The 25,267-nt window shown below is 42.5% G+C and overlaps 1 protein-coding gene across 1 annotated transcript in view; it reads right to left on the bottom strand.

The window, feature by feature from the left end:
• Nucleotides 1-25,170, bottom strand: part of TANGO6 (transport and golgi organization 6 homolog) — a 49,510-nt gene extending 24,340 nt beyond the window's left edge. The window contains exons 1-6 of the mRNA XM_075264480.1: nt 25,107-25,170; nt 16,773-17,434; nt 11,639-11,755; nt 11,373-11,523; nt 10,813-10,949; nt 3,629-3,794 (exon numbers count right to left, since the gene is read on the bottom strand). Of these exons, the coding sequence (XP_075120581.1) occupies nt 3,629-3,794; nt 10,813-10,949; nt 11,373-11,523; nt 11,639-11,755; nt 16,773-17,434; nt 25,107-25,170 (1,297 nt within the window). The remainder of the gene's footprint in view (nt 1-3,628; nt 3,795-10,812; nt 10,950-11,372; nt 11,524-11,638; nt 11,756-16,772; nt 17,435-25,106) is intronic.
• Nucleotides 25,171-25,267: the final 97 nt, after the last annotated feature.

The following is a 25,267-nucleotide window of genomic DNA, read 5'->3' as shown; positions in this document are numbered from 1 at the left end:
TGTTCATAGAACAAAAAGGGTTAAAGCAAGTCTATCAGCAGTAAAATGTTACTTACTCAGTACAGTTAAAAAAACTACATATGTCCCAGTTCAACCAGGTGATGGGAAAGGACATGACTGAAAGGAAGAGTGAAGGCAATATGAATTCTATATATTTCTATAAATATCAATGCTATTTTGCTGTAGAAGGTCATATAAGCTGTTTTTTAAGCTGTCAGCTATTGCTGTTGTGACCAGCTTCTGTGGTAGGCTATTCCATAGATTCACAGTGCTTACAGTGAAGAAGCCTTGTCACGTGAAGAAGCCTTGTCACTTCTGGAGCTTGAACCTTTTTTTCTCCAAAAGGAGTGAGTGCCTCCTTGGTTTTTCAGGGGATTTTACATAGAACATATATATACATCTCATAAAGTTTATTTCAAGTGCACACAATATTATTTAGCTAATGGATTAAATGAAGGCGACTACTAATGATATACAAATAAACAATAAAAAAATACAAATATTTATGTTTATGAAAACAATTATTTAAAATTAAGACCATAAAATCTAAAGAAAAAGTCATTATATGTATATGAAAAAACAAAATAATAAAATGAATGATAATGAATAATAATACAAAATGAAAATATATAGGAAACAAACACCCAAAATCACATAAAAATTTGTATTATTTATTTGTACAATAATAGTAGTTAACTTCATTTAGTCCACTGATTATTTGATATGAACTCTGTTGTCCTTTGTTACAATACAGAACATTACCATATGTGGAGTAAGAAGTTCTGTGATAAAAGTCCAAACTTTACTTGAAGTATCCAAGTAAAAATACACAAGGGAGGAGGCACGCCTAGCGAGGAAGAGCGACGTGCTGTTTGCACTTTATCAAGCTCTGCAGAAACAGCACGAAACAGCTGTGGCTCTTCCTCACTAGGCGTGCCTCCTCCCTTGTGTATTTTTACTTGGATACTTCAAATAAAGTTTGGACTTTTATCGTAGAACTTCTATGGTGAGTGCCCAGTTTTTCTATTTTTCCGACAATACAGAACATTGTCTACAGATTATGCATATCCTGCACTTACGAAAGCATCATGGATCCATCAGTACTATATTGCATAATAGTGCATGCGTGCCTAGGATTGCGCCGATAATGTTAGCTCATACATTTGAATGGGAACATTAGTGCACATGTGCTGGGGACCTGTATCTGATAATATGCCATACTTGCATTGATAGGAATGGTATTGCACACGTACAGGATACTTCTTCCTCGATGATGCACCCTTCTCATGATAATTGGATCGCGATGGCTGCATCCATTTTACATGTGGGAATAGCGACTCTTTATCAATTTTGTGGCACTCCGTTGTACCTTTTCCAGCTCTAGGGAATCCTTTCTATGTGCGGATTCCCAGAACTGAACTGCATATTCCAGATGGTTTATATAGTAAGTATGATTTATATAGTAGTAAAATTACATCCCTGTCCTGTGACCCCTTTTACTACAAGACCATATCCTGCTGGTCGTAAAAACAGCTGATTGACCTTTCATGCTGGTATTTATCTTTAGCTATGGTCCACAAGTACACCCAGGTCCTTCTCTACCAGTGACTCTCCCAACATTACTCCCTCTAGGGCAGCGGTTCTCAACCTGTGGGTCGCGACCCCGGCGGGGGTCGAACGACCAAAACAGGGGTCGCCTAAAGCATACCACCCGGTCGGTGGGAGGTATGTCCCGGTTTCAACTGATCGGCGCCCAGAGGACGCCGATGAGTTGAACACACAGGCAATTAAAGCAGGAGCTGTCACAGCCAGCTCCTGCTTTAACGCTGTGCTCCGGCTTCTGTATGTGTAGCCGCGATGTGATGACGTCACATCGCGGCTACAACTATATGAGTGAGCAGGCGGCGGGGGAGTGTTGGAAGGTGAGTATAAGAGGTTTTTTTCGTTTTAAACATTAAGGTGGAACATAATGAAGGGTTAGATGAAAGGGGGGACGGCATGACACTGGAGGCAGAGATGGAGGGACATGAAACTGTGGACAGAAGAAGGGGGGGACGGCATGACACTGGGGAAAGAGATGGAGGGACATGAAGCTCTGGGCAGATGAAGGGGGGTACGGCATGACACTGGGGGCAGAGATGGAGGGACATGAAACTGTGGACAGATGAAGGGGGACGGACAGCATGACACTGGGGAAAGAGATGGAGGGACATGAAGCTCTGGGCAGATGAAGGTGGGGACGGCATGACACTGGGGGCAGAGATGGAGGGACATGAAGCTGTGGGCAGAGATGGGAGAACATGAAAATGGGGAACAGATGGGGACATGAAACTGGGGGAAGAGATGGGGGGACATGAACATGTACTGTGGGGGATAAAGCATGACACTGGGGGCAGAGATGGGGGACATGAAACTGGGGAAGAGATGGGGGACATGAAACGGAGCAGAGATGGGGGGGACATGAAACTGTGGGCAGATGAAGGGGGGGTACAGCATGACACTGGGAGCAGAGATAGGGGGGGACATAAAACTGGGGAAGAGATGGGGACATGAAACTGGGGGCAGAGTTGGGGGGACATGAAACTGGGGGCAGAGATGGAGGGGGGGACATGAAACTGGGGGAGAGATGGCGAGGGGACATATAATGTCTGGGTGACTGTAGGAGGATTATATTGTGTGGGAGCACATGAAAAATTAATGAGAATGGGCGGAGTCAACATAAAAGTGGGCGGAGCTAAATTCACTGCGGCATATTTTCTCCCTCTTTCTAATCTTCAAAAGTTGGGAGGTATGCCTAAAGCCATCAGAAAATACATATTTCCGATGGCTTTAGCCACTGAGAAGCCACGCTACTGTCTGCAGCAGCGCTATTCAGCTGGAACACGCGCCGTTATGGACGCGTGTTCCAAACTAAATGGGGTCACCGCAACATGAGGAACTGTATTGCGGGGTCACGGCATTAGAAAGGTTGAGAACCACTGCTCTAGGGTGTGTTGCATGCAGCTTATTTTTACCTAAATGCATAACTTTACATTTATCTACACTGAAACTTCATATATTACAGTAAAATCAAAAATAATTAGTAATGTTATTTAGAAAGTTGGGAGGGGGGGCTTATAGTTAAAATATTAATTTATCCTGGACAACCCCTTTAACACAGAATCACATGGGCAGCAAGAGCCAGAACCATCTCTGTCTGCAGAGAGGAGCAGTGTGATTAAAGGGGTTGTGCAGGACTTGAAAACATGGCTGCTTTCGTCTCAGGAAGTGACATCATGTCAATTGGTCACAAGGCAATGCCACATCTCCATATCATTATAATTAAGGGGATTGAGCTGCAGCATGGACAAGAAACCAACGAACATGATTTCACTTCCTAAGAGTGAAAAAGCCATGTTTTTTGAAGTCCTACACAACCCCTTTAACCTGTCCTTTGTGTTTGTTACGCTAAAAGACCATAGGTATGCAGTAAGGGAGGCTGAACTATCATTTTCTTGATTACAACTGATATCAGCAATAGCTGTGATAGGAGTTTCTGCCCCCTTTCTGCCTGTGTGAATGATACATAGCTTTTTAAGTAAAGAAAATGTCACGAAAGCCAGATTCAGTTTGAATGTATGATTCTCACCCGATTCTGTCGAGGTACAATACAGTAAAGGTTTTAGCATGGGGAGAATTAAAAATTTCTCTGCAAGTTGAGGCTGATTCCTTCCCATCTTTAGAAAAGTTTCAGTGGCGACTCTTTGAAACTGTCGAGCTGTCAAAGAGTTCTGGATGTGAAGCAAGTCTAGGATCTAAAAAAGGGATTAGAAAAGTTGCAAATTGGTACTGTAAAACTTCACTTAAAAGGGCTTTACAGTTAGTAATGTAGCATTAATTTAATACTATTACATTAATAAAAAGCTACTGTATGAGTTCCTTTTTGATTAGGTAAAATCACAGAAATAAGTATCATCAAGTCCCACCCTTACCTATTGAAATAGAATGCAACTGCATCGACCAAATTTGTTTTTTTTTGTCTTCCTACTAATATTATAAATGTGAAACGACTGAATGGATTTAGGTCAGATTTCAAACATACCTAGATATTCACTAGGAAGGAAACATAGGCTACTTCTTAGGTCCCACACTCGCCCAGAATCCTGACCGTGACCGGCGAAAGTTCTCTCCGATTCCGCTGCAGGACCTGAGATGACATCATCGCAGGTCTTTCAGCGGGGCTCCGATTGGAAAGCTGCAGTCTGGGGGCAGCCGAACGGCCTGATACGTTAGTGGCATTGCGTGGGCTGCACCAGTGAGCAAGTCTACACCAGAGAAAATGGGTGGAAGGGATGTTGGGGGTCCAGGGTGGGCCCGCAGGGAACTGTGATAGGGGTGCACCAGGGGGTTCTTTGCGTGTCTTCAACCGGCGGGGGCCATTGTCGCAAGCAACAGAGAGGGGCCGGTGGGGCGCACGGGCAGGAGTGGCGGCAGATTTTATACAAGAACAAAGTGGTTGAAAACAGGCAGGTGCCAGTGTGCAGGCAATGAACTGTTTCACGCAGTACTTCCTCAGGTCAGAAAACGTGGTAAAGTCAGGGTCACATACTTATATGTAGAACTGCATTATCACTATGACTACAAACAAAGCAGTATTTTTTGACATTCTTCCCTTCTAGGTGGTAAATTTACTTTTTCGATTTCAAAACACTATAATCATTACTGGGGATAATATCACTCTTTGAGGAGAGAGAGCACCTTTACAGGCGAATGGAGACTTAACAAAGCCATTTTTGCTCTACTGGAGGATTATGGTTTGGTTGAGATGAGAGACTTATAGACCAGGTTCTGGAGATAATATCACTCCTTGAGGAGAGACCTGTGGAGAAACCAGTTTTCCCTACGCTGTGCTGATGAGATCCAACCAGATCGAAACAGTGCTGTCCACAGCTGGGATTCTGTTCCTTTTGGAATAGGTTAACTGGTTTGGCTAAACCTCTGCTCACAGAGGGTGTATCACTCCACTATTTTAAATGATTCACAGACTGGATGATAATACTAAAACTTAACCTTTATTGATTCTATTAAAACCCAAACGTCTCATTAAAATATGACACTCATGACTGCCACACAAGTACCTATATGTGTGCTGGTAATAACCACAGTTCCTCAGGCACTGATGGTGTGCCTCAGTACTTAGAGTTGCATAATATTTTGCTGGCACCAAGTGTATCAATGCATTGCACGTCATTCACCCACACTTAGATTTATTGCATCAGTGTAGGGGCAGTTATAGACATATACTGGTCAACTGTTCAGGAGTGGGCTGTTGAAAAGCAGTACATTGACCCACTCTAACTTGGAGTATATCTGAACAGTCACAGAAATGCAGGTTATGACAACCTCGTATAGTACATAGGTGTGGATGTGTGATCATCTCTCCTCCCTATGTATACCAAGTGGTTGTTCAAACCAATAGGGTCACTGACAATTTAATAAATAAAGCGATACTGATTTTTAGTTACTCGTGGGTTGGGAATTGTCTCTACTCATGTATATCATTTTTCTCATGGCCGATTATCTGTGGGTACAGAAATATAACTGTGTGAGTTGGTGTGGCATTTAGTGCCTGTTGGAGATAGTAATCCCCTAAAAAACCAGCCAAGGCAAGCTTACTTGTGGTTTATGTGTAGGCGCATCCAACACTAGAAGTACACCAGCACACATATAGGTACTTGTGTGGTTGTCATGAGTGTCATATTTTAATGAGACGTTTGGGTTTTAATAGAGTTAATAAAGGTTAAGTTTTAGTATTATCATCCAGTCTGTGAATCATTTGGCTAAACCTCACATCATAGCATTAGGCTTGTTGAAAAAGTCATGCATGCTGTTTAACGGGGCTGTCCCTAGAGGGCAGCAAGCAGAAGCACTGTTTTTCTAATTACATCCTGGAAAACAGATTTGCATATAACATTACTATGAGACTCACAGACAACTGTTGGATCAATTGTTGTACTTCACTACTCATGAAATGACAAAAAAATATAGAATTATTTTCAATATCAATATTATATATATATATATATATATATATATATATACAGTCCTATGAAAAAGTTTGGGCACCCCTATTAATCTTAATCATTTTTAGTTCTAAATATTTTGGTATTTGCAACAGCCATTTCAGTTTGATATATCTAATAACTGATGGACACAGTAATATTTCAGGATTGAAATGAGGTTTATTGTACTAACAGAAAATGTGCAATATGCATTAAACCAAAATTTGACCGGTGCAAAAGTATGGGCACCTCAACAGAAAAGTGACATTAATATTTAGTACATCCTCCTTTTGCAAAGATAACAGCCTCTAGTCGCTTCCTGTAGCTTTTAATCAGTTCCTGGATCCTGGATAAAGGTATTTTGGACAAACAATTCAAGTTCAGTTAAGTTAGATGGTCGCCGAGCATGGACAGCCCGCTTCAAATCATCCCACAGATGTTCAATGATATTCAGGTCTGGGGACTGGGATGGCCATTCCAGAACATTGTACTTGTTCCTCTGCATGAATGCCTGAGGATTTGGAGCGGTGTTTTGGATCATTGTCTTGCTGAAATATCCATCCCCGGCGTAACTTCAACTTCGTCACTGATTCTTAAACATTATTCTCAAGAATCTGCTGATACTGAGTGGAATCCATGCGACTCTCAACTTTAACAAGATTCCCGATGCCGGCATTGGCCACATAGCCCCAAAGCATGATGGAACCTCCACCAAATTTTACAGTGGGTAGCATGTGTTTTTCTTGGAATGCTGTTTCTTTTTGGACGCCATGCATAACGCCTTTTTTTTTTATAACCAAACAACTCAATTTTTGTTTCCAAAATGAAGCTGCCTTGTCCAAATGTGCTTTTTCATACCTCAGGCAACTCTATTTGTGGCGTACGTGCAGAAACGGCTTCTTTCTCATCACTCTCCCATACAGCTTCTATTTGTGCAAAGTGCGCTGTATAGTTGACCGATGCACAGTGACACCATCTGCAGCAAGATGATGCTGCAGCTCTTTGGAGGTGGTCTGTGGATTGTCCTTGACTGTTCTCACCATTCTTCTTCTCTGCCTTTCTGATATTTTTCTTGGCCTGCCACTTCTGGGCTTAACAAGAACTGTCCCTGTGGTCTTCCATTTCCTTACTATGTTCCTCACAGTGGAAACTGACAGATTAAATCTCTGAGACAACGTTTTGTATCCTTCCCCTGAACAACTATGTTGAACAATCTTTGTTTTCAGATCATTGGAGAGCGGGCTGTCCATGCTCAGCGACCATCAAACTTAACTGAACTTGAATTGTTTTGTAGAAAGAAATGGTCCAAAATACCTTCATCCAGGATCCAGGAACTGATTAAAAGCTACAGGAAGCGACTAGAGGCTGTTATCTTTGCAAAAGGAGGATGTACTAAATATTAATTTCACTTTTCTGTTGAGGTGCCCATATTTTTTGCACCGGTCAAATTTTGGTTTAATGCATATTGTGCATTTTCTGTTAGTACAATAAACCTCATTTCAATCCTGAAATATTACTGTGTCCATCAGTTATTAGATATATCAAACTGAAATGGCTGCTGCAAACACCAAAATATTTAGAACTAAAAATGATTAAGATTAATAGGGGTGCCCAAACTTTTTCATAGGACTGTATATATATATATATATATATATATATATATATATATATATACACACAGTGGGGCAAAAAAATATTTAGTCAGTCACCAATAGTGCAAGTTCCACCACTTAAAAAGATGAGAGGCGTCTGTAATTTACATCATAGGTAGACCTCAACTATGAGAGACAAAATAAGAAAACAAATCCAGAAAATCACATTGTCTGATTTTGTAAGAATTTATTTGCAAATTATGGTGGAAAATAAGTATTTGGTCATCTACAAAATCAAGATTTCTGGCTCTCACAGACCTGTAACTTCTTCTTTAAGAGTCTCCTCTTTCCTCCACTCATTACCTGTAGTAATGGCACCTGTTTAAACTTGTTATCAGTATAAAAAGACACCTGTGCACACCCTCAAACAGTCAGACTCCAAAGTCCACTATGGTGAAGACCAAAGAGCTGTCAAAGGACACCAGAAACAAAATTGTACCAGGCTGGGAAGACTGAATCTGCAATAGGCAACTAGCTTGGATTGAATCAACTGAGGGAGCAATAATTAGAAAATGGAAGACATACAAGACCACTGATAATCTCCCTCGATGTGGGGCTCCACGCAAAATCTCACCCCGTGGGGTCAAAATGATCACAAGAACGGTGAGCAAAAATCCCAGAACCACGCGGGGGGACCTAGTGAATGAACTGCAGAGAGCTGGGACCAATGTTACAAAGCCAGCATCAGTAACACACTACGCCGCCAGGGACTCAGATCCTGCAGTGCCAGACGTGTCCCACTGCTTAAGCCAGTACATGTCCAGGCCCGTCTGAAGTTTGCTAGAGAGCATTTGGATGATCCAGAAGAGTACTGGGAGAATGTTCTATGGTCTGATGAAACCAAACTGGAACTGTTTGGTAGAAACACAACTTTTCGTGTTTGGAGGAAAAAGAATACTGAGTTGCATCCATCAAACACCATACCTACTGTAAAGCATGGGGTGGAAACATCATGCTTTGGGGCTGTTTCTCTGCAAAGGGGCCAGGACGACTGATCCGGGTACATGAAAGAATGAATGGGGCCATGTATCGTGAGATTTTGAGTGCAAACCTCCTTCCATCAGCAAGGGCATTGAAGATGAAATGTGGCTGGGTCTTTCAACATGACAATGATCCAAAGCACACCGCCAGGGCAACGAAGGAGTGGCTTTGTAAGAAGCATTTCAAGGTCCTGGAGTGGCCTAGCCAGTCTCCAGATCTCAACCCTATAGAAAACCTTTGGAGGGAGTTGAAAGTCCGTGTTGCCAAGCGACAGCCCCAAAACATCACTGCTCTAGAGGAGAGCTGCATGGAGGAATGGGCCAACATACCAACAACAGTGTGTGCCAACCTTGTGAAGACTTACAGAAAACGTTTGACCTCTGTCATTGCCAACAAAGGATATATAACAAAGTATTGAGATGAAATTTTGTTACTGACCAAATACTTATTTTCCACCATAATTTGCAAATAAATTCTTACAAAATCAGACAATGTGATTTTCTGGATTTGTTTTCTCATTTTGTCTCTCATAGTTGAGGTCTACCTATGATGTAAATTACAGACGCCTCTCATCTTTTTAAGTGGTGGAACTTGCACTATTGGTGACTGACTAAATACTTTTTTGCCCCACTGTACTAGCAGTACCTGCGACTTCATCCGCGGCCCCCTGCGTGACCCACCTCCTCCGCACCCCAGGGCCCACCGTCCTCAACGCACCTGGCCTCTTTCCCCCCCGCAGGCGCTCCTGCTCCCATGTGTTTCCCCCACTGTGGCGCACCCTCTGCCGCCACTCCTGCACGCGCGCCCCAGCGGCCCTTCTCCGCGGCTTGCGACAATGGCCCCCGCCAGTTGAAGACATGCAAGTCACCCCACCCCCACCCCTTGTTCAACCATACCACAGTTCCCTGCGGGCCCACTCCTGAACCCCCCCTCTTCCCCCAACATCCCTTTCGCCCCCCGCGCCACCAACCCCCTTCCTCCCCCATCCCCACGCACTGTTAAAGCCCCTAACCCCCGCAGCCGACAACCGCCTACCTGGAGCCTTCTACAGGCTGTCTTGGCTCTGCAACATGGTAGCCTAGGCCACGCTTTGTTTGCAGGCCAGGCACAGGGCGAAAAGCACCCGGCCCGCTGTACTCACCGAACAGGTGGTGCCGAGGTATGTGTCCTTTCTCCAGCGTGTGTTCCTCCAGACGGCAAGTTACTGGTGCTGATCCGGCAGTCTACCGAATGTGTGGCAACGCGGCCGCAACTTATGCCGGCTCCGCGCAGGACCCTACACTAATACCTCTCCTGGACCCAAATATGAGTCTACGGTGTGAACAGAGGGCAATAAACACCTAGTGGCATCAACCTTAAATCATTCTGGCAGAAAACAGCAACATTTCTGAATAAATTACCGTACATACTCGAGTATAAGCCGACCCGAATATAAGCTGAGGCCCCTAATTTTACCACAAAAAACTGGGAAAACTTATTGACTCGAGTATAAGCCGAGGGGGAAAAATGCAGCAGCTACTGGAAAATTGCAAAAATTAAAATGGTTGGAGTTTTTGGGTGCAGTAGTTGCTGGGGAAAGGGAGGGGGTGTTTTGGTTGTCTGTCTGACCCTTCCCTGAGCTGGAGGACTGTTTTTCCTTCCCCACTTGGAATTCAGCCTGGCTGAATATAGGGTATCTACAGTGCTCCTATTATCCCCTTCCCGATGGAACAGGAGCACTGCAGATACCCTATATTCAGTAGACTGAGCACTTTCAGACACAGGGATACCTAATGTGTATGTGTTTCACAGTCATTTTCAACTTTTGTATGTATTCTAGGGAAAGGAGGGATTTTATTTTTTTATTTTTTTTAAATCTTTTTTTCTGCACTATTTTATGGGAGATTCTATACATTGATGTTGTGGCCGGTCATAGACCCCTCCCCCCACCCACCCTCCTTAAAATTTTTTTTTTTTTTTTGCTGACTCGAGTATGAGCCGAGGGAGGCTTTTTCAGCTCAAAAACTGGGCTGAAAAATTCGGCTTATACTCGAGTATATACGGTACATTACATTTTGGTCCAAAATTGTACACTCTATTAAATGAGACTATGTTCTCTGAAAAGTTAGTGACCAGTTAAGTGCTCAGTAAACTCTTACCTGTGGACATACTTTACAATAATACTCCTCCACAGTAATACACTGCTGAGGACACGATGCCAAAACCTTTGCTATAGCATCACATTTCTTCCAGTTGCTTGCAGCCGCTTCAGCTTCACGACCCCCGACTACACCGGCTGTAATATAAGAAATCGGACTTCAATTTTGTTTCCAAAACAAGACTTAAAGGGTTTGGTTTTGAGAAAATACTAAGAAATGCATTGTACACAGCATTTTAATAAACTTACAAATATGGCTCATTAATTTTGTAAATTAATTTTTTTTTACATGATTAAGAAGTCATCGTTAGGTCAGTGGGATCTTCTGACACATTGTCCCCATCACAGATGACAGGTCTATGTCAATGGAGTCAATGGAGAATTAAAGAATACAATGGAATGATGGTCCAATAAAAATAACCTATTACACAGCATTGACACATATATTTGGAATCTCTATGCTATAACCTTAAATAATAAAGAATGTTGTCATGTCTTGCATTAAATATCATAAGCAGTAGGTTGTATTTTGGCTCTCAGCCTTTAAAGAACTGAACAAACCTCCAGCATCTTCTAGGATCCCCCGTACCACAGCTTGTACCCCATTAGGTCTCATTAATCTTTCCGACAGCAACTGTCCAGAGAGATGCCGTAACCAGGCAGGTGCTGGGGCCCTCTGCAGGGAGGCTGCAGCACCAGAAGGACAAGGACTCTGGAAATAAGTGATTTATCATTGTAGTCACAAAGATCTATAGTTCTCCTATCTCTCAAAAACATGACAAATAAGATTCATAGTCTTAATGTAATGTGTAATGACAAAGATTTACCTGTCTAGGACTCCCCTGTAAGATGAGCAACTCTCTGATAACAAGTGGCTGGTACAACTGATCCAACAGTCCTCTCAAAGCCTCCTTACACTGGCCCCTCTCACTCTCTGTCAGATTCTTCAGAAAACATAAACAGATATTTATATTAATGATAATGTACAATATAGCCGAGGACATTAATGACAAATCTTATCCCTAGTACCCTGAGTTTTGTTTTTGTACCCAAAAACTCATGGAAACCAATGCTATTTAGACAGGAAAAACTTACAAATGGAACATACCTAGAAAATTGATTCAACACTCAAATTGTCCATTATTTCCTGACTAAAGACAGACAAATTTAACCCTTTCCCATTGCAGCAATTTTTCAATTTTTATTTCTTACTCTCCTCCTTCCAAAAGCCATAACTTTTTTTATTTTTATGCTCACTGAAGCCTAAGAGAGTGTAATTTTTGCAGGACAAATTCTAATTTGTAATGGTGCTATTTAATATTCTGTATAATATACTGGGAAGCTGGAAAAAAAATTCTGAATGGGGTGGAATAGGGGAAAATCTTAATTTGCACTACATTCTTATCTGATTCTTATCCACATAAAAAATATATATATTTTTTTAAAACTTTGATTTTTAGACCCCCTTGAATCCCAGGGGTCTGAACACTAATTCTGTTAAAGGGGCTGTATCAGCAAAATTATGCTGATAGAGCCCCACATATGAGTGAATAGCCTTTAAAAAGGCCATTCAGGCATTGCTAATGTTATATGAAACTACCCTCCCCCCCCCATTTTAAAATAATACCCTAAAAAAGAATATGATAATCATACCGCATCGTGCACGCTGGGCGGGCATGCACGGTTCGACATCATCTTTAGCTACGCCTACATCTTTCTTCTTGCAGCGATGTCCTCGGGTCCCGTCTTCCTCGTCTTCTTCTTCTGGCATCATTGCTTGTAATCCCGCGCCGGCGCGGGATAGAAGACGAGGAAGACGGGACCCGAGGACATCGCTGCAAGAAGAAAGAAGATGTAGGTGTGGCTAAAGATGACGTCAGACCGCGCATGCCCGCCCAGCGTGCACGATACGGTATGATTATCATATTCTTTTTTAGGGTATTATTTTAAAACGGGGGGGGGTAGTTTAATATGACATTAGCAATGCCTGAATGGCCTTGCAATGTAACATCCCTATTGCTTCTATTACAGGCTGCTCTAGACCCTCAGCTGTCGTAGTAATGGCTCACCATCCCTTGATTTTATTCTAAGGACCAACAGTCCCAAGCGTATTATATGCTTCTGTAATAAGAAATCACAGATGGTGCACGGAGCATGTACTCTACGATCGGCCCGAAGCCAAAGTGGCCGAGTGTACACCGCATGCGTGAGATTTCTTTCATGCCCACGAGAAAGGCTACTGATGAAAGCAATGAAGAGGAGGAGAAGGAGGTGAACAATGCTTGAGGATAATTACGCAGATAACATCCCCTGTGCTCCAAGAAGAATCATTTGCATATCAGAAAAATTAATTTTGGGAGAAAACGGATGATTGGATCTTTTCAGCACAGGTATGCCTAGAATAGCCTTTATAAAGGCTACGAATGATAGACTCCCTTTAAAGGGGGCTCTATCTTTGGCAAAAGTCATTTTTAACTAATCACATCCTTGCATAGGCTTTAGAAAGGCTATTTCACACCCACCCTTAGTATATAAATTGTCTCAGTGGTTTCTGAATAAGTCCGTTTTTATTCATATGCTAATGAGCTTCCAGTCAGCACAGGAAGTTCCCAGCAGCACTTGTCTCTGCTATTATCTCCTATGTGTATGTGCAAACAGGAACAGGAAGCTGAGTCATCAGCAGCAGCAGCCTGTGCTGTATACACCCATAGGAAACAATAGCAAAGAGGAGTGCACGATGCATCGTGCACCAGTCTAATTAGCATATGAATTAAAACAGACTTATTCAAAAACCACTGATGCAATTTACATAATAAAGGTAGGTGTGGAATAGCCTTTCTAAAGGCTATGCAAGGATGTGATTAGTTAAAAAGGACTTTTCCCAAAGATAGAGCCACTTTAACTCCATGATGTAGAAGCCAACTCCATAGGCCCTTAGTGACATCCTCAGTTCCATACTTTTTCTACTGGGAAAATAAAGAATCTCCCTTTATGCTGGTGTTGAAACCTTCATTCCATTAGACATTGATTATAGTAAAGGGTATAATCTCAGTTCAGGGTATGTGAATGATTATTTTAACTACAGTTTAGTTTACTATCCAGAAATTGCCCCAAGTTCTTTTGTATGGCAGTTTTACCGTTTATTACAACCTTACATTTAAATGTGTTGAATCTTATTTGACACTTCTCTGCCTAAGCTTCAGATATGCAGAAATTAAAGGCCACCAAGTACAACATGCTATGACATACCTCATTTGACAACCAGTCAAAATGCATGGCCCCTAGAAGATTGTATTAAAGGGGATCTATCACTGGGAAAAGTCATTTTTAACTAATCACATCCTTGCATAGCCTTTAGAAAGTCTATTCCACACCTACCTTTAGTATGTAAATTGCCTCAGCGGTTTTTGAATAAGTCCGTTTTTATTCATATGCTAATCGTGCACCCTCTTTGCTATTGTTTCCTATGCACTGGCTGCTACTGCTGCTGCTGATGACTCAGCTTCCTGTTTGCACATACACATAGGAAATAATAGCAGGGACGAGTGCTGCTGGGAACTTCCTGTGCTGGCTGGAAGCTCATTAGCATAAGAATAAAAACGGACTTATTCAGAAACCACTGAGGCAATTTACATACTAAAGGTAGGTGTGGAATACCATTTCTAAAGCCTATGCAAAGATGTGATTAGTGAAAAATGACTTTTCACAATGATAGAGCCCCTTTAACTCTCCATTTGGATGGTAACCTTTTACATTCTCAGAGAAAAGAAAAAGAAAGAAAAAAACCTTCCAAATTGATCAGGAGCAGAGCTGAAATTAAAGAAGGTATATCATTTAGCATTTTGTACTTGGTGACTGGTCCACTGTAAAGGGATTCCACCATTAAAAATCTTTTTTTTCTAGTTAAGACGTTGGAATAGCCTTTAGAAAGACTATTCGTCTCTTACCTTTAGAAGTCGTCTCCAGTCTGCCGTTCGGTAGAAATACCGGTTTTCACCAGTATGCAAATGAATTGTCTCGCAGCACTGGGGGCGGGCCCCAGCGCTCAAACAGCACTGGGGGCGTCTCCAATGCTGAGAGAGAACTCTCTCCAGCAACGCCTCCATCTTCAACAGCAACCGCGTCTTTTTCCGGCTAGGGTTACACTCCGCTCTTGCGCGCATGCGCAGTACGCTCCTGTAGTTCTCCGTAGAACTACATGTGAAGTCAACTCTGCTCGGTCCACGGGCAGAGATGACTTGCGCATACGTTTCACTCTCACCCAGACGGAAGAAGACGACGTTCCTGACGAAGATGGAGGTGGCGCTGGAGCCAGTTCTCTCGCAGCATTGGTGCCGCCCCCAATGTTGTCTGAGCGCGGAAGACCGCCCCCAATGCTGCGAGAGAACTAATTTGCATACCGACAAGAACCGGGATTGTAGGCGAACGGGGGCGCAGAGAAGACGACGAAAGGTAGGAGACAAATAGCCCTTCTTAAGGCCATTCCTACGTGGTACTCAGAAAAAAATGACTTTCAATGATAGGATCCCTATAAAAATGACCTAAAAGAACGCATTGATTGCTTTAGATACTGGCATAGATTTATGTAGCGTTACATGTAAATCAGCTATACAATTATAACTACCGTATTTTTCGGACTATAAGACGCACTTTTTTTCCCCAAAATTTTGGGGGAAAAGAAGGGTGCATCTTATAGTCTGAAGGTGGCGCTTATAGTCTGAAGGTGGCATCCGCTGTAATAGAGAGGCGGAAGCCGGCAAGTGATAGACGCCATTACAGGTGCCGGGGCCTGAGACATCGCTGCGCTGCCTGCCTGCGCTGCGCTCCTCTGCCATGCATGAAGCCAGCAGCGGCAGGGGCTCCTCCGTCCCCCCGCCGCTGGCTTCATGCAGGGCAGAGGATCGTAGCGATGTCTCAGGCCCCGGCGTCTATCCCTCCCCGGCATCCGCCTCTCTAGTACAGCGGATGTCGGGTCAGTATCCGTAGCCCCTTCTCCCCCGGGGCCGGTCCCCACCGGCCCCGTACCTGTAAAGTTGCAGGCCGGCTCCTGCTCCTGTTTGGGTGACAGCCGGGAGCCTAATGAGGCTCCCCGGCCTGTCACGGCTATATTAGTATTGCGGCTGGTCTCTATGACCAGCCGTAATACTAATAGACAGAATGTCCCATAGACGGCAATACAGTTGTATTGCCGTCTATGGGACTTGCGATCAAGTGACCGCAGGTTCAAGCCCCCGGGGGGGAATAAAATAGTAAAAAAAAAAAAAAAGCTTTAAAAATATGAAATAAATAAAAGTTCTAAATCACCTCCTGTTTTTTTTTCAATACAAGGTGATCTAAGCAATAGATATCCCCCAACATGGTATAACTAAAAATTACAGCTGGACCTGCAAAAAAAACGCTCTATGCGTCCCCGTACAGCTGCAGGGTCACCTGTCAATGTGGCCTTGCAGCTGTTGCAAAACTACAACTCCCATATATTAAATATTTTACCAGTTTTTGCTTCAAAATTTTTTTTCCCTATTTTCCTCCTCTAAAACCTTGCGTCTTATAGTCCAGTGCGTCTTATAGTCCGAAAAATATATACAGTAAGTCCATGTCAAGAAAAAACACATACTATTCCTGTCGAATAGATAGCCAAACTTAGACCTGACAGTCACAAGATGCTCATAGAAGGGAATGCTATGTGGTAGATTCAGAGCATCTTGCTAGAGGTTAGACACCCTTCTTTTTAAGCCAACTGTTACCAAGTTAAATGCCTTTGATCAATATTTTACATCTTAACAGAAAACATTTAGAGAGAAATAATAAAAATTGGCGTAAATTACGACTTGAACATGGAAAAAAAATTCTGCATCTCTGATGCAAAAATATTAAAAATCAGCTGCACCAAAAAACCTACAAGCATCATCTCAAGACTGGCACAATCACCATAGTTAATGTGGACCACAGTTGTTATTATACCTTCAGGATCCCCTTTGTGCCCAAATCAGCATTAACTTTGGTTGGGCAGTATCCAAGCTGACATAACCCTGCCATAATGTCTCCAAGATGCTGTGTAAAGAGCAGATTTCCTAGTGATGAATGGTGAGAAATCTCCAATAAGGTCATACATGTAATGTACAACCTACGTGTACGAACTTGAAGCATGTCACATGACACCAATGAACACACAAGGGCTCCAAATTCGGATCGATGCTGTAAAGGAAGTCCAATCCCTGGAAGAAGATAAGGGCATATTCCCATTGACACCACAAACTGCAGAACTGACTGGACAGTCTTCTGTTGAGAAACACTAAGGGTATCTGGACTCAAAGGAGGGGCTGCCTCAGGGGTCCTCAGGTTGGGTTTAGAGGGCTGAAAAGACTTTGCTAATTCGATCATACACTCCTTAAGACACAGTAGTAACAGCAGCGCTTCTGATGTGAACTTCCATGATGGATCTGCTTTAGCCTGTGAACTGTCATTCAACCATGGAGTATCTTTGGAGACCCTTTCTCGCAGAGTCACTAGTGCCTCCCATTTTGAGACTTCCTTTAGCTCTTCTTCTAGGGTAGATACATTAAACTGTAAAGTATTCAGTAAGGCAGCCAGTTTATCAGTGCTGTGGCCAATGGATCCAGATTCTGTAATAAAATTATATGTATATATATTAAAAATATCACAATTGATATTAGTGTAACTAAAGATAGACAATCTAATGGCAAGGGTTGCTACAATTCAAAAGGGTATGAACACAAACAGCAACTACCGTAACTAAAAATTAACTTTTATTAATAACTATTAAAATCAGCACCACAAACAAATCTTAATAGCAAAAAATATATGTGAAGGTCCAAGTAATAGGGACCAATAATTGTCTGGCCATTCCCAAGCAGAGAAAGAGGATTTAAAAGGAATATAGTGACTTGTGTACACCTCAAGGGAAAGTAAGCTGTACCAGGGATATACACTCACTGGCCACTTTATTAGGTACACCATGCTAGTAACGGGTTGGACCCCCTTTTGCCTTCAGAACTGCCTCAATTCTTCGTGGCATAGATTCAACAAGGTGCTGGAAGCATATTGACATGATGGCATCACACAGTTGCCGCAGATTTGTTGGCTGCACATCCATGATGCGAATCTCCCGTTCCACCACATCCCAAAGATGCTCTATTGGATTGAGATCTGGTGACTGTGGAGGCCATTGGAGTACAGTGAACTCATTGTCATGTTCAAGAAACCAGTCTGAGATGATTCCAGCTTTATGACATGGCGCATTATCCTGCTGAAAGTAGCCATCAGATGTTGGGTACATTGTGGTCATAAAGGGATAGACATGGTCAGCAACAATACTCAGGTAGGCTTTGGCGTTGCAACGATGCTCAATTGGTACCAAGGGGCCCAAAGAGTGCCAAGAAAATATTCCCCACACCATGACACCACCACCACCAGCCTGAACCGTTGATACAAGGCAGGATGGATCCATGCTTTCATGTTGTTGATGCCAAATTCTGACCCTACCATCCAAATGTCGCAGCAGAAATCGAGACTCATCAGACCAGGCAACGTTTTCCAATCTTCAATTGTCCAATTTCGATGAGCTTGTGCAAATTGTAGCCTCAGTTTCCTGTTCTTAGCTGAAAGGAGTGGCACCCGGTGTGGTCTTCTGCTGCTGTAGCCCATCTGCCTCAAAGTTCGACGTACTGTGCGTTCAGAGATGCTCTTCTGGCTACCTTGGTTGTAACGGGTGCTATTTGAGTCACTGTTGCCTTTCTATCAGCTCGAACCAGTCTGGCCATTCTCCTCTGACCTCTGGCATCAACAACGCATTTCCGCCCACAGAACTGCCGCTCACTGGATTTTTTTTCTTTTTCGGACCATTCTCTGTAAACCCTAGAGATGGTTGTGCGTGAAAATCCCAGTAGATCAGCAGTTTCTGAAATACTCAGACCAGCCCTTCTGGCACCAACAACCATGCCACGTTCAAAGGCACTCAAATCACCTTTCTTCCCCATACTGATGCTCGGTTTGAACTGCAGGAGATTGTCTTGACCATGTCTACATGCCTAAATGCACTGAGTTGCCGCCATGTGATTGGCTGATTAGAAATTAAGTGTTAACGAGCAGTTGGACAGGTGTACCTAATAAAGTGGCCGGTGAGTGTATGATTCTTTGGCTGTTTAAAACATCCCTCAGGGTAAGTAGCACATAGGGGAGATGAAGCTGTTCCCCGAATATGTATCAGAGATTGGGGAAACCATCAGGATACCACAAACAGTGTTGATAGCGCTTACACCTCCCTAGTGTCTCTAGTTCTCCCCAGGGGGAAGGATGTTAGTAATATACGAGGTAAACCCCAAGCCCAATTAGGTAACATGGAGACCCGGCAGTAAAGCAACTCTCTACACGTTTCCTTATATCATCAGGAGAGTAAGATAACTAAATGAAAAGACTGCAAGCCTAAATATCCCAGCTTGCGGTTAAAACCGCATTTTCTGGCGCCCTGGTGGTGGACGCCAGTACTTTAGTTGCTATTTGTGTTCATACCCTTTTGTAACTAAAGATAGATACAAACTTTACATATGCAATGGTAAACCAGGGGAGGGGTTTTGAAAAAGCAGCATTATAGGAAAGCAACAGTCACTGAGAGCAACCAAGCAAGTTTTCATTTTCATAAAAGTCTCAAACCACAGGTATTTGTTTGCTTTCAGCAGTCTCGCCATATGCTTTCTTTATGTAACATAACGTGCAAAGAGTTCTTAGGCCCAGTTTACATCTGTGTTCAGCAAATCCATTTTAAATCAGTATTTAACATCTTCAAAAACGGATTTCAAATGCTCCAGATTAATTCGGAGGGCTTGTTCATATCTGTGTTCAGTAATCTGTATGGAAAGTCCCCATCGGGACCCCCGAACGGAATACCGAATGCACTGACAAGCAGTGAGAAGTGAAAGCACATGGACCCCATAGACTATAATGGGGTCAGTGTGCTTTGAAGGAGAAACTATAGCTTACTGATGCATCCCTTGCACTGCACTTGCACCATCTTACTTACTATATGTATGTAGGTCCCCCGTCACCCCTATTCTTAGTCTGCAGTGTACAGCAGGGTGCAGAAGTCACTACCTGTTGCCTCCCGGCATTATGTCACACCACTGACTCCGTTCTACTCTTGCTACTTTTACATAGAGGAGAGTTGGTTATGTGACCAACAGTTGGAGTGTCTGCAGGGGAGTCAGAGGCAAAAGACTTCTGCCCTCTACAAATCTAATCATCGGGGCTCAACGGGACCTGTGTATATATTAGTAAGAAAGTTTATCCAGTGCAGTAAATACTTTTATTTTGCCTTTAAACATACAGATCAAGGGGAACAGTTCAAGAATACGTATACTTTACATATTCCAGTGTTGACTTAAAGAGACATTACATTTTCTTTTTTACCCATCTCCTCAGTAATAATAGTTTTCTCCTCACTGTGTCTATCATCTTTTTCAAAAGCACATAGTGCAAGTTGATTTTTTTTTTTCTTGCATCAATTGCTGTGTAAGCAGGTCTCTCTCTGCTGCCTTCAGATACTGAGAGCTACTTCTGTATGTGAACTAACAGTAATCCACCCACCCTCTCCAATCAGGTCACTATGCCTTCATCACCTTTCCCTGTTATCAGCAGGAATCGGTGCAACTTCCAGGACTTTTGGTGACATAACTTCAATTTTACCATTAGCAATGTAGTTTTTGAATACACAAGAAAGAAACAATGCCTACCTAACACAGCTAAAAAGAAAAAAAAACCAGAACAAATGCTGGTGTGTCACTTGTTTAAACAGCAATGTTGTGACAAGGTGGTATAAACAGAAATGAAAAATACTAAGAATAAGGCTAAGGTATATGTTTCGTGGGACAATAAGAGCATCTATTCAGGGTATGAAGGAGGTTCCCATTTATAGAAGTGTAATGTGGTAGAGTACCATAGGGTCCCATCTATGATATCAGACCTGTTGCTTTGCTGGACGAATTTAGCCAAGGTTCAGAAATGTAATAATATTTCTGGTATATATAGTTTAAAAGGGTAAAGATAAGTTTACACAGACCAATTATTAGGTATAGTGTGGTGCCTGTTCACCATTGGAGCATGATACACTTTATGGTCTGAAAGAGTGGAGTCCTTGTCTCTATGGATAGCTCTAAGCGCAAATGATAGAATGTGCCTGAAGTCTGGTCACATTTAGGACCAAATTCTCTATATGCTGCACAAATACAAGCAATTTATGAATAGCTCATATTATAATTGAATAGATTTAGGTAGGTCAAACTCCTCCTTCATATCTAGGAAGGACTTAAAAAGTTATTTGCATCTCAGCAAATCGCTGCCAAAATGGGAATAACTGCTCTTATGTCCAGCTGAGTGAACCTACAGGAGCATAAGCTGTGCTGCACAACTATTTCTCAAAAACCACATAAGGCTCATCAGATACAATAGCATTGTTATACAATTCATATTTATTAAAAAAATAATATAAACATGCAATACAGAAAAATAGGATACGTACAACAAAGACCACAATAATATGCATCTTAGAAGGACGACATGAACCGATGTAAACACAATGTATGTAATACATAGATTGATAATGAATGTAAACAGGGCACCGCTAGTATTACTGCTGGCAATATATTGAATATATATATGATAGGCCTTATAACTGCCAATATAACATCATATCGAGGCGAGGGCCTTTATAGCATAATAGCTGGGCAGCCAAGAGTACAAAATATAAACAATGGCCACAATAGAAAAGCTTGGCACAATTCAGATGACCATGAGAAATGCATCACAAAGTAGACACTATAATAAAATACAATACTGACCAGCTGAGAAGTGCGTGCCCCAATGCGCGTTTCGCTACACAAGCTTCGTCACTGTTTACATTCATCTTCCACCCATGCATTTCATTGTGTTCACATTGGTTTTTATGTCATCCTTCTAAGATGTATACGATAGTGTTCTTTGTTCCACATATCCTATTTTTCTATAGTCCATGTTTATATTATTTTTAACTAATAAATGTTATAATGCTATTGTGTCTGATGAGTTTTATGTGGTTTTAGATGTTACAGACTTTGGGGATATATCCATTAATTTGCTAGCATTACAAGATTTCTGTAAGATGAATGAGAGCTATGGAAACAGCATAGCTAGATGGGCTACACCAGGGGTAGGGAACGTACGGCTCTCCAGCTGTTGCAAAACTACAACTCCCAGCATGCATACTTGCTCTGCTGTTCTTGGAACTCCCATGGAAGTGAATGGAGCATGCTGGGAGTTGTAGTTTCACAGCAGCTGGAGAGCCGAAGGTTCCCTACCCCTGGGCTACACTGTTTCCATAGCTCCCATTCATCTCTGTGGAGCTTATGTAAACAGTGTAGAGCAGTAGTGGTCACTTGTTACATAAAGAGGACCTTTCACCACATACACTTCTTTTAATCTACCTTTTAATAGGCGCTGCTCCATTGATTCTGCTGCAGTTGAAATTTTCGCTGTAGTGCCCACCGTTCCAGAGATATCAACGATGTTCATTTTGGTACCTGATATTCTATTTAGACTCTGAACTGTCAGGCAGGAGCAGACACTGGCTGCCTCTGATCAGAGCTCTGAATCACACCCCCTGCCTGACACTGCCCTTTTGACATTACACAGCTTAAATATCACATCAGGCACTAAAACTAAATGAGCTTGTTGGTTGGGGAAAAAATTCCAACTGTGTTAGAATCAGTGGAGCTGCAACTAAAAACTAGAATTGGTGGAGGTGGTGAAAGGTCCTCTTTAGAGCCCAACCACAGGACTTAGGAGCAATTATTCGTCTACGTTGGGGAAAAGCTGCTTTATTTGTTGCAGGTTTTGAGCCAAAGTCAGGAATGGATTTAGCAGAAGTGAATAGTATATAGAAGTATAAGAACTTGCTATATATTTTCAATTACTATTAAATTCACTCTTGGCTTTGACTAAAAAAAACCCAGCAAAATCTGCAACAAAAAAGCTGTTTTTCTGCAATGTGGGGGAGTGGTTTTCCAACCACAATCAACAATCCAACAATCCGTCACATGATTCCATTCAAAGGAGAGCACTATTTTTTTTTATTTTAAATAGTTGCCTACTTTTAAGAACTTTTGAAATAATTTGACAACTACTGTAAAGTGACCCTGTCCATGAAAATGAAGTACAGGATGTATGATGTATGCTTTAGAGTAAGAAAAGATGAGTAGATTAATATATAGTTTATTTACAGAAAAAAAATTGGTATAATTCCTTCATTTATACCCAAGGAAAGAAGCGGTGGTGGCCATGTGTGTGCATTACAGATAGCTGTCAATTACTGATTAAAAAAAAAAAGGAGAGTCCAGCATGTATAAAAATCAGCAACTTTATTTCATAGTAAGCTTTGGCTTGAGCCTCTACAACAGGGGTAGGGAACGTTCGGCTCTCCAGCTGTTGCAAAACTACAACTCCCAGCATGCATACTTGCTCTGCTGTCTTTGGAACTCCCGTTGAAGTGAATGGAGCATGTTGGGAGTTGTAGTTTCACAGCAGCTGAAGAGCCGAAGGTTCCCTACCCCTGCTCTACAACTTGGAACACATAAGGGATGATGCTTCACTTGTTCCGGTGGATATAAAATAAAGTTGCTGATTTTTACAGTGGTTGTCCAGGAAGTATTTATTCACTTACCTGATCCAAAAGGAATGCTTTTGATAAACCCTTAGGGAGCATTCACACGGCGTAACGTGCCGCGAGATTTGGCACGTGTACGCCGCGTGACCCTTTGCGTGCCGTACACGCTCCCATTCATTTCAATGGGAGCGGGGAGCGTATGCGCCGCGCTAGTTTGCGGCCGTGAATAAATGCACGGCCGCAAACTAGTGCGGCGCATACGCTCCCCGCTCCCATTGAAATGAATGGGAGCATGTACGGCACGCAAAGGGTCACGCGGCGTACACGTGCCAAATCTCGCGGCACGTTACGCCGTGTGAATGCTCCCTTAAAGGTCATGACATGGGAAGAAGCATCAGGCTCCTAGAGTCCCTCTGTCCATTCCTCCCCAATCTCACAGGTAATTATTTGTGCTATGAGGGTTCTCTAAATATAGTATATCCGCTCCGGAAAACCTATTTAGGGTAATGCCCCACGTTGCAGAAATGCAGCTTTTTTTTAGAGGCAGATTTTGTTGCGAGAATGGTTACTGGAGGAATGGGAAATATATTTCCAACCGCGACCAGGCTGTATAATCTACATCAAACCAAGCGAAGATCACTCCGCACAGAGAACTAATGATTATGACGATGACCATGAGGTCTTCCTCTTTCTCTTCCGTTTTTCCTTAGCTGCTATGGACTCCTAGTATATCTTCTCTTCTCAGCATATGTGTGTCTACGTCTGTATTATATTACTGTGTATTATCCTGTACCTGTATTACTATAACTGTAACATGCTGAAATTTTGCCAATGTGGGACTATTAAAGGATTATCTTATCTTATATAGGAAGCTCTTTTCTGTGCAGCTAGCCGCAACGGGATGCCGATGCAGTATCGGCATTCTGCTTCGGATTAGGCACGAATGAATGGGCCTAAACAGGAGCGTGTCTTGAGTCATGGACGCCATGGCTGACTGAGCCACGGAATTCACAGCAAGATAGGGCATGGTGTATGTTTTTTTCCGCTACTAGCTAGCAGAAAAAAAATAAGCAAACGGCTCCCATTGAAGTCAATGGGAGTCATTTTTGCAGACGGATTTTGAGGTGGATTCTGCCTCAAATACCGCCTGAAAAAAACAATGTGAACATACCCTTATACTTCTACCTTTTGCTCAATCGACTCCTGGCTTTGGCTTAAAAAAAAACAAAAAAGAAAACACACAAACAAAATCTATAACAAAACAAGCTACATTTCCACAATGTGCGGCCTCAGTCTTGGATGCTATTATTCATTATTCCAGGACTTCTTACACTTCTATGCATCCACCTCAGGTAATCTAGACTGATTGATTTCCAGGACTCACATCTTTAGGATATGTATCTGACTGATAGCTGATAACAGCACAAATGAGTTTACCAATTGTAAGCATTGCCCAGGAGTCCAAGTAAACAAATAATTTACAGACAGCCACTTCAATCAATCAAAACATAATTCTGACTGTTGGAACACAATCTTTAATATGACAGAGATAAACAGAGTTCAGACTCGTCTTATTTAGCTGTACTAGCACCGCAGCAGCCCTGGCCACAACACGGCATGCTTTTCCTTTCTCAGGCTGTCCTCACCTCTAGGCGTTATCAGTATTTTCAGCGCCTCCACCAAAGTACCCACGCTCATAGCGGCAGCCATATTTGTCATATCACGTCTTGCCCCTCCTCCGGAAATACGCCATCACGTCGCTTTTGCGTTCCATGCGTCAGCTAACGCTGCTAACTTTCAGTTCCAC

Source organism: Leptodactylus fuscus, chromosome 2, assembly GCF_031893055.1.
Source record: "Leptodactylus fuscus isolate aLepFus1 chromosome 2, aLepFus1.hap2, whole genome shotgun sequence".
Lineage (NCBI taxonomy): Eukaryota > Metazoa > Chordata > Amphibia > Anura > Leptodactylidae > Leptodactylus > Leptodactylus fuscus.
Note: the sequence above shows the minus strand (reverse complement) of the source record. Positions and strands in the feature narration are given on the sequence as shown.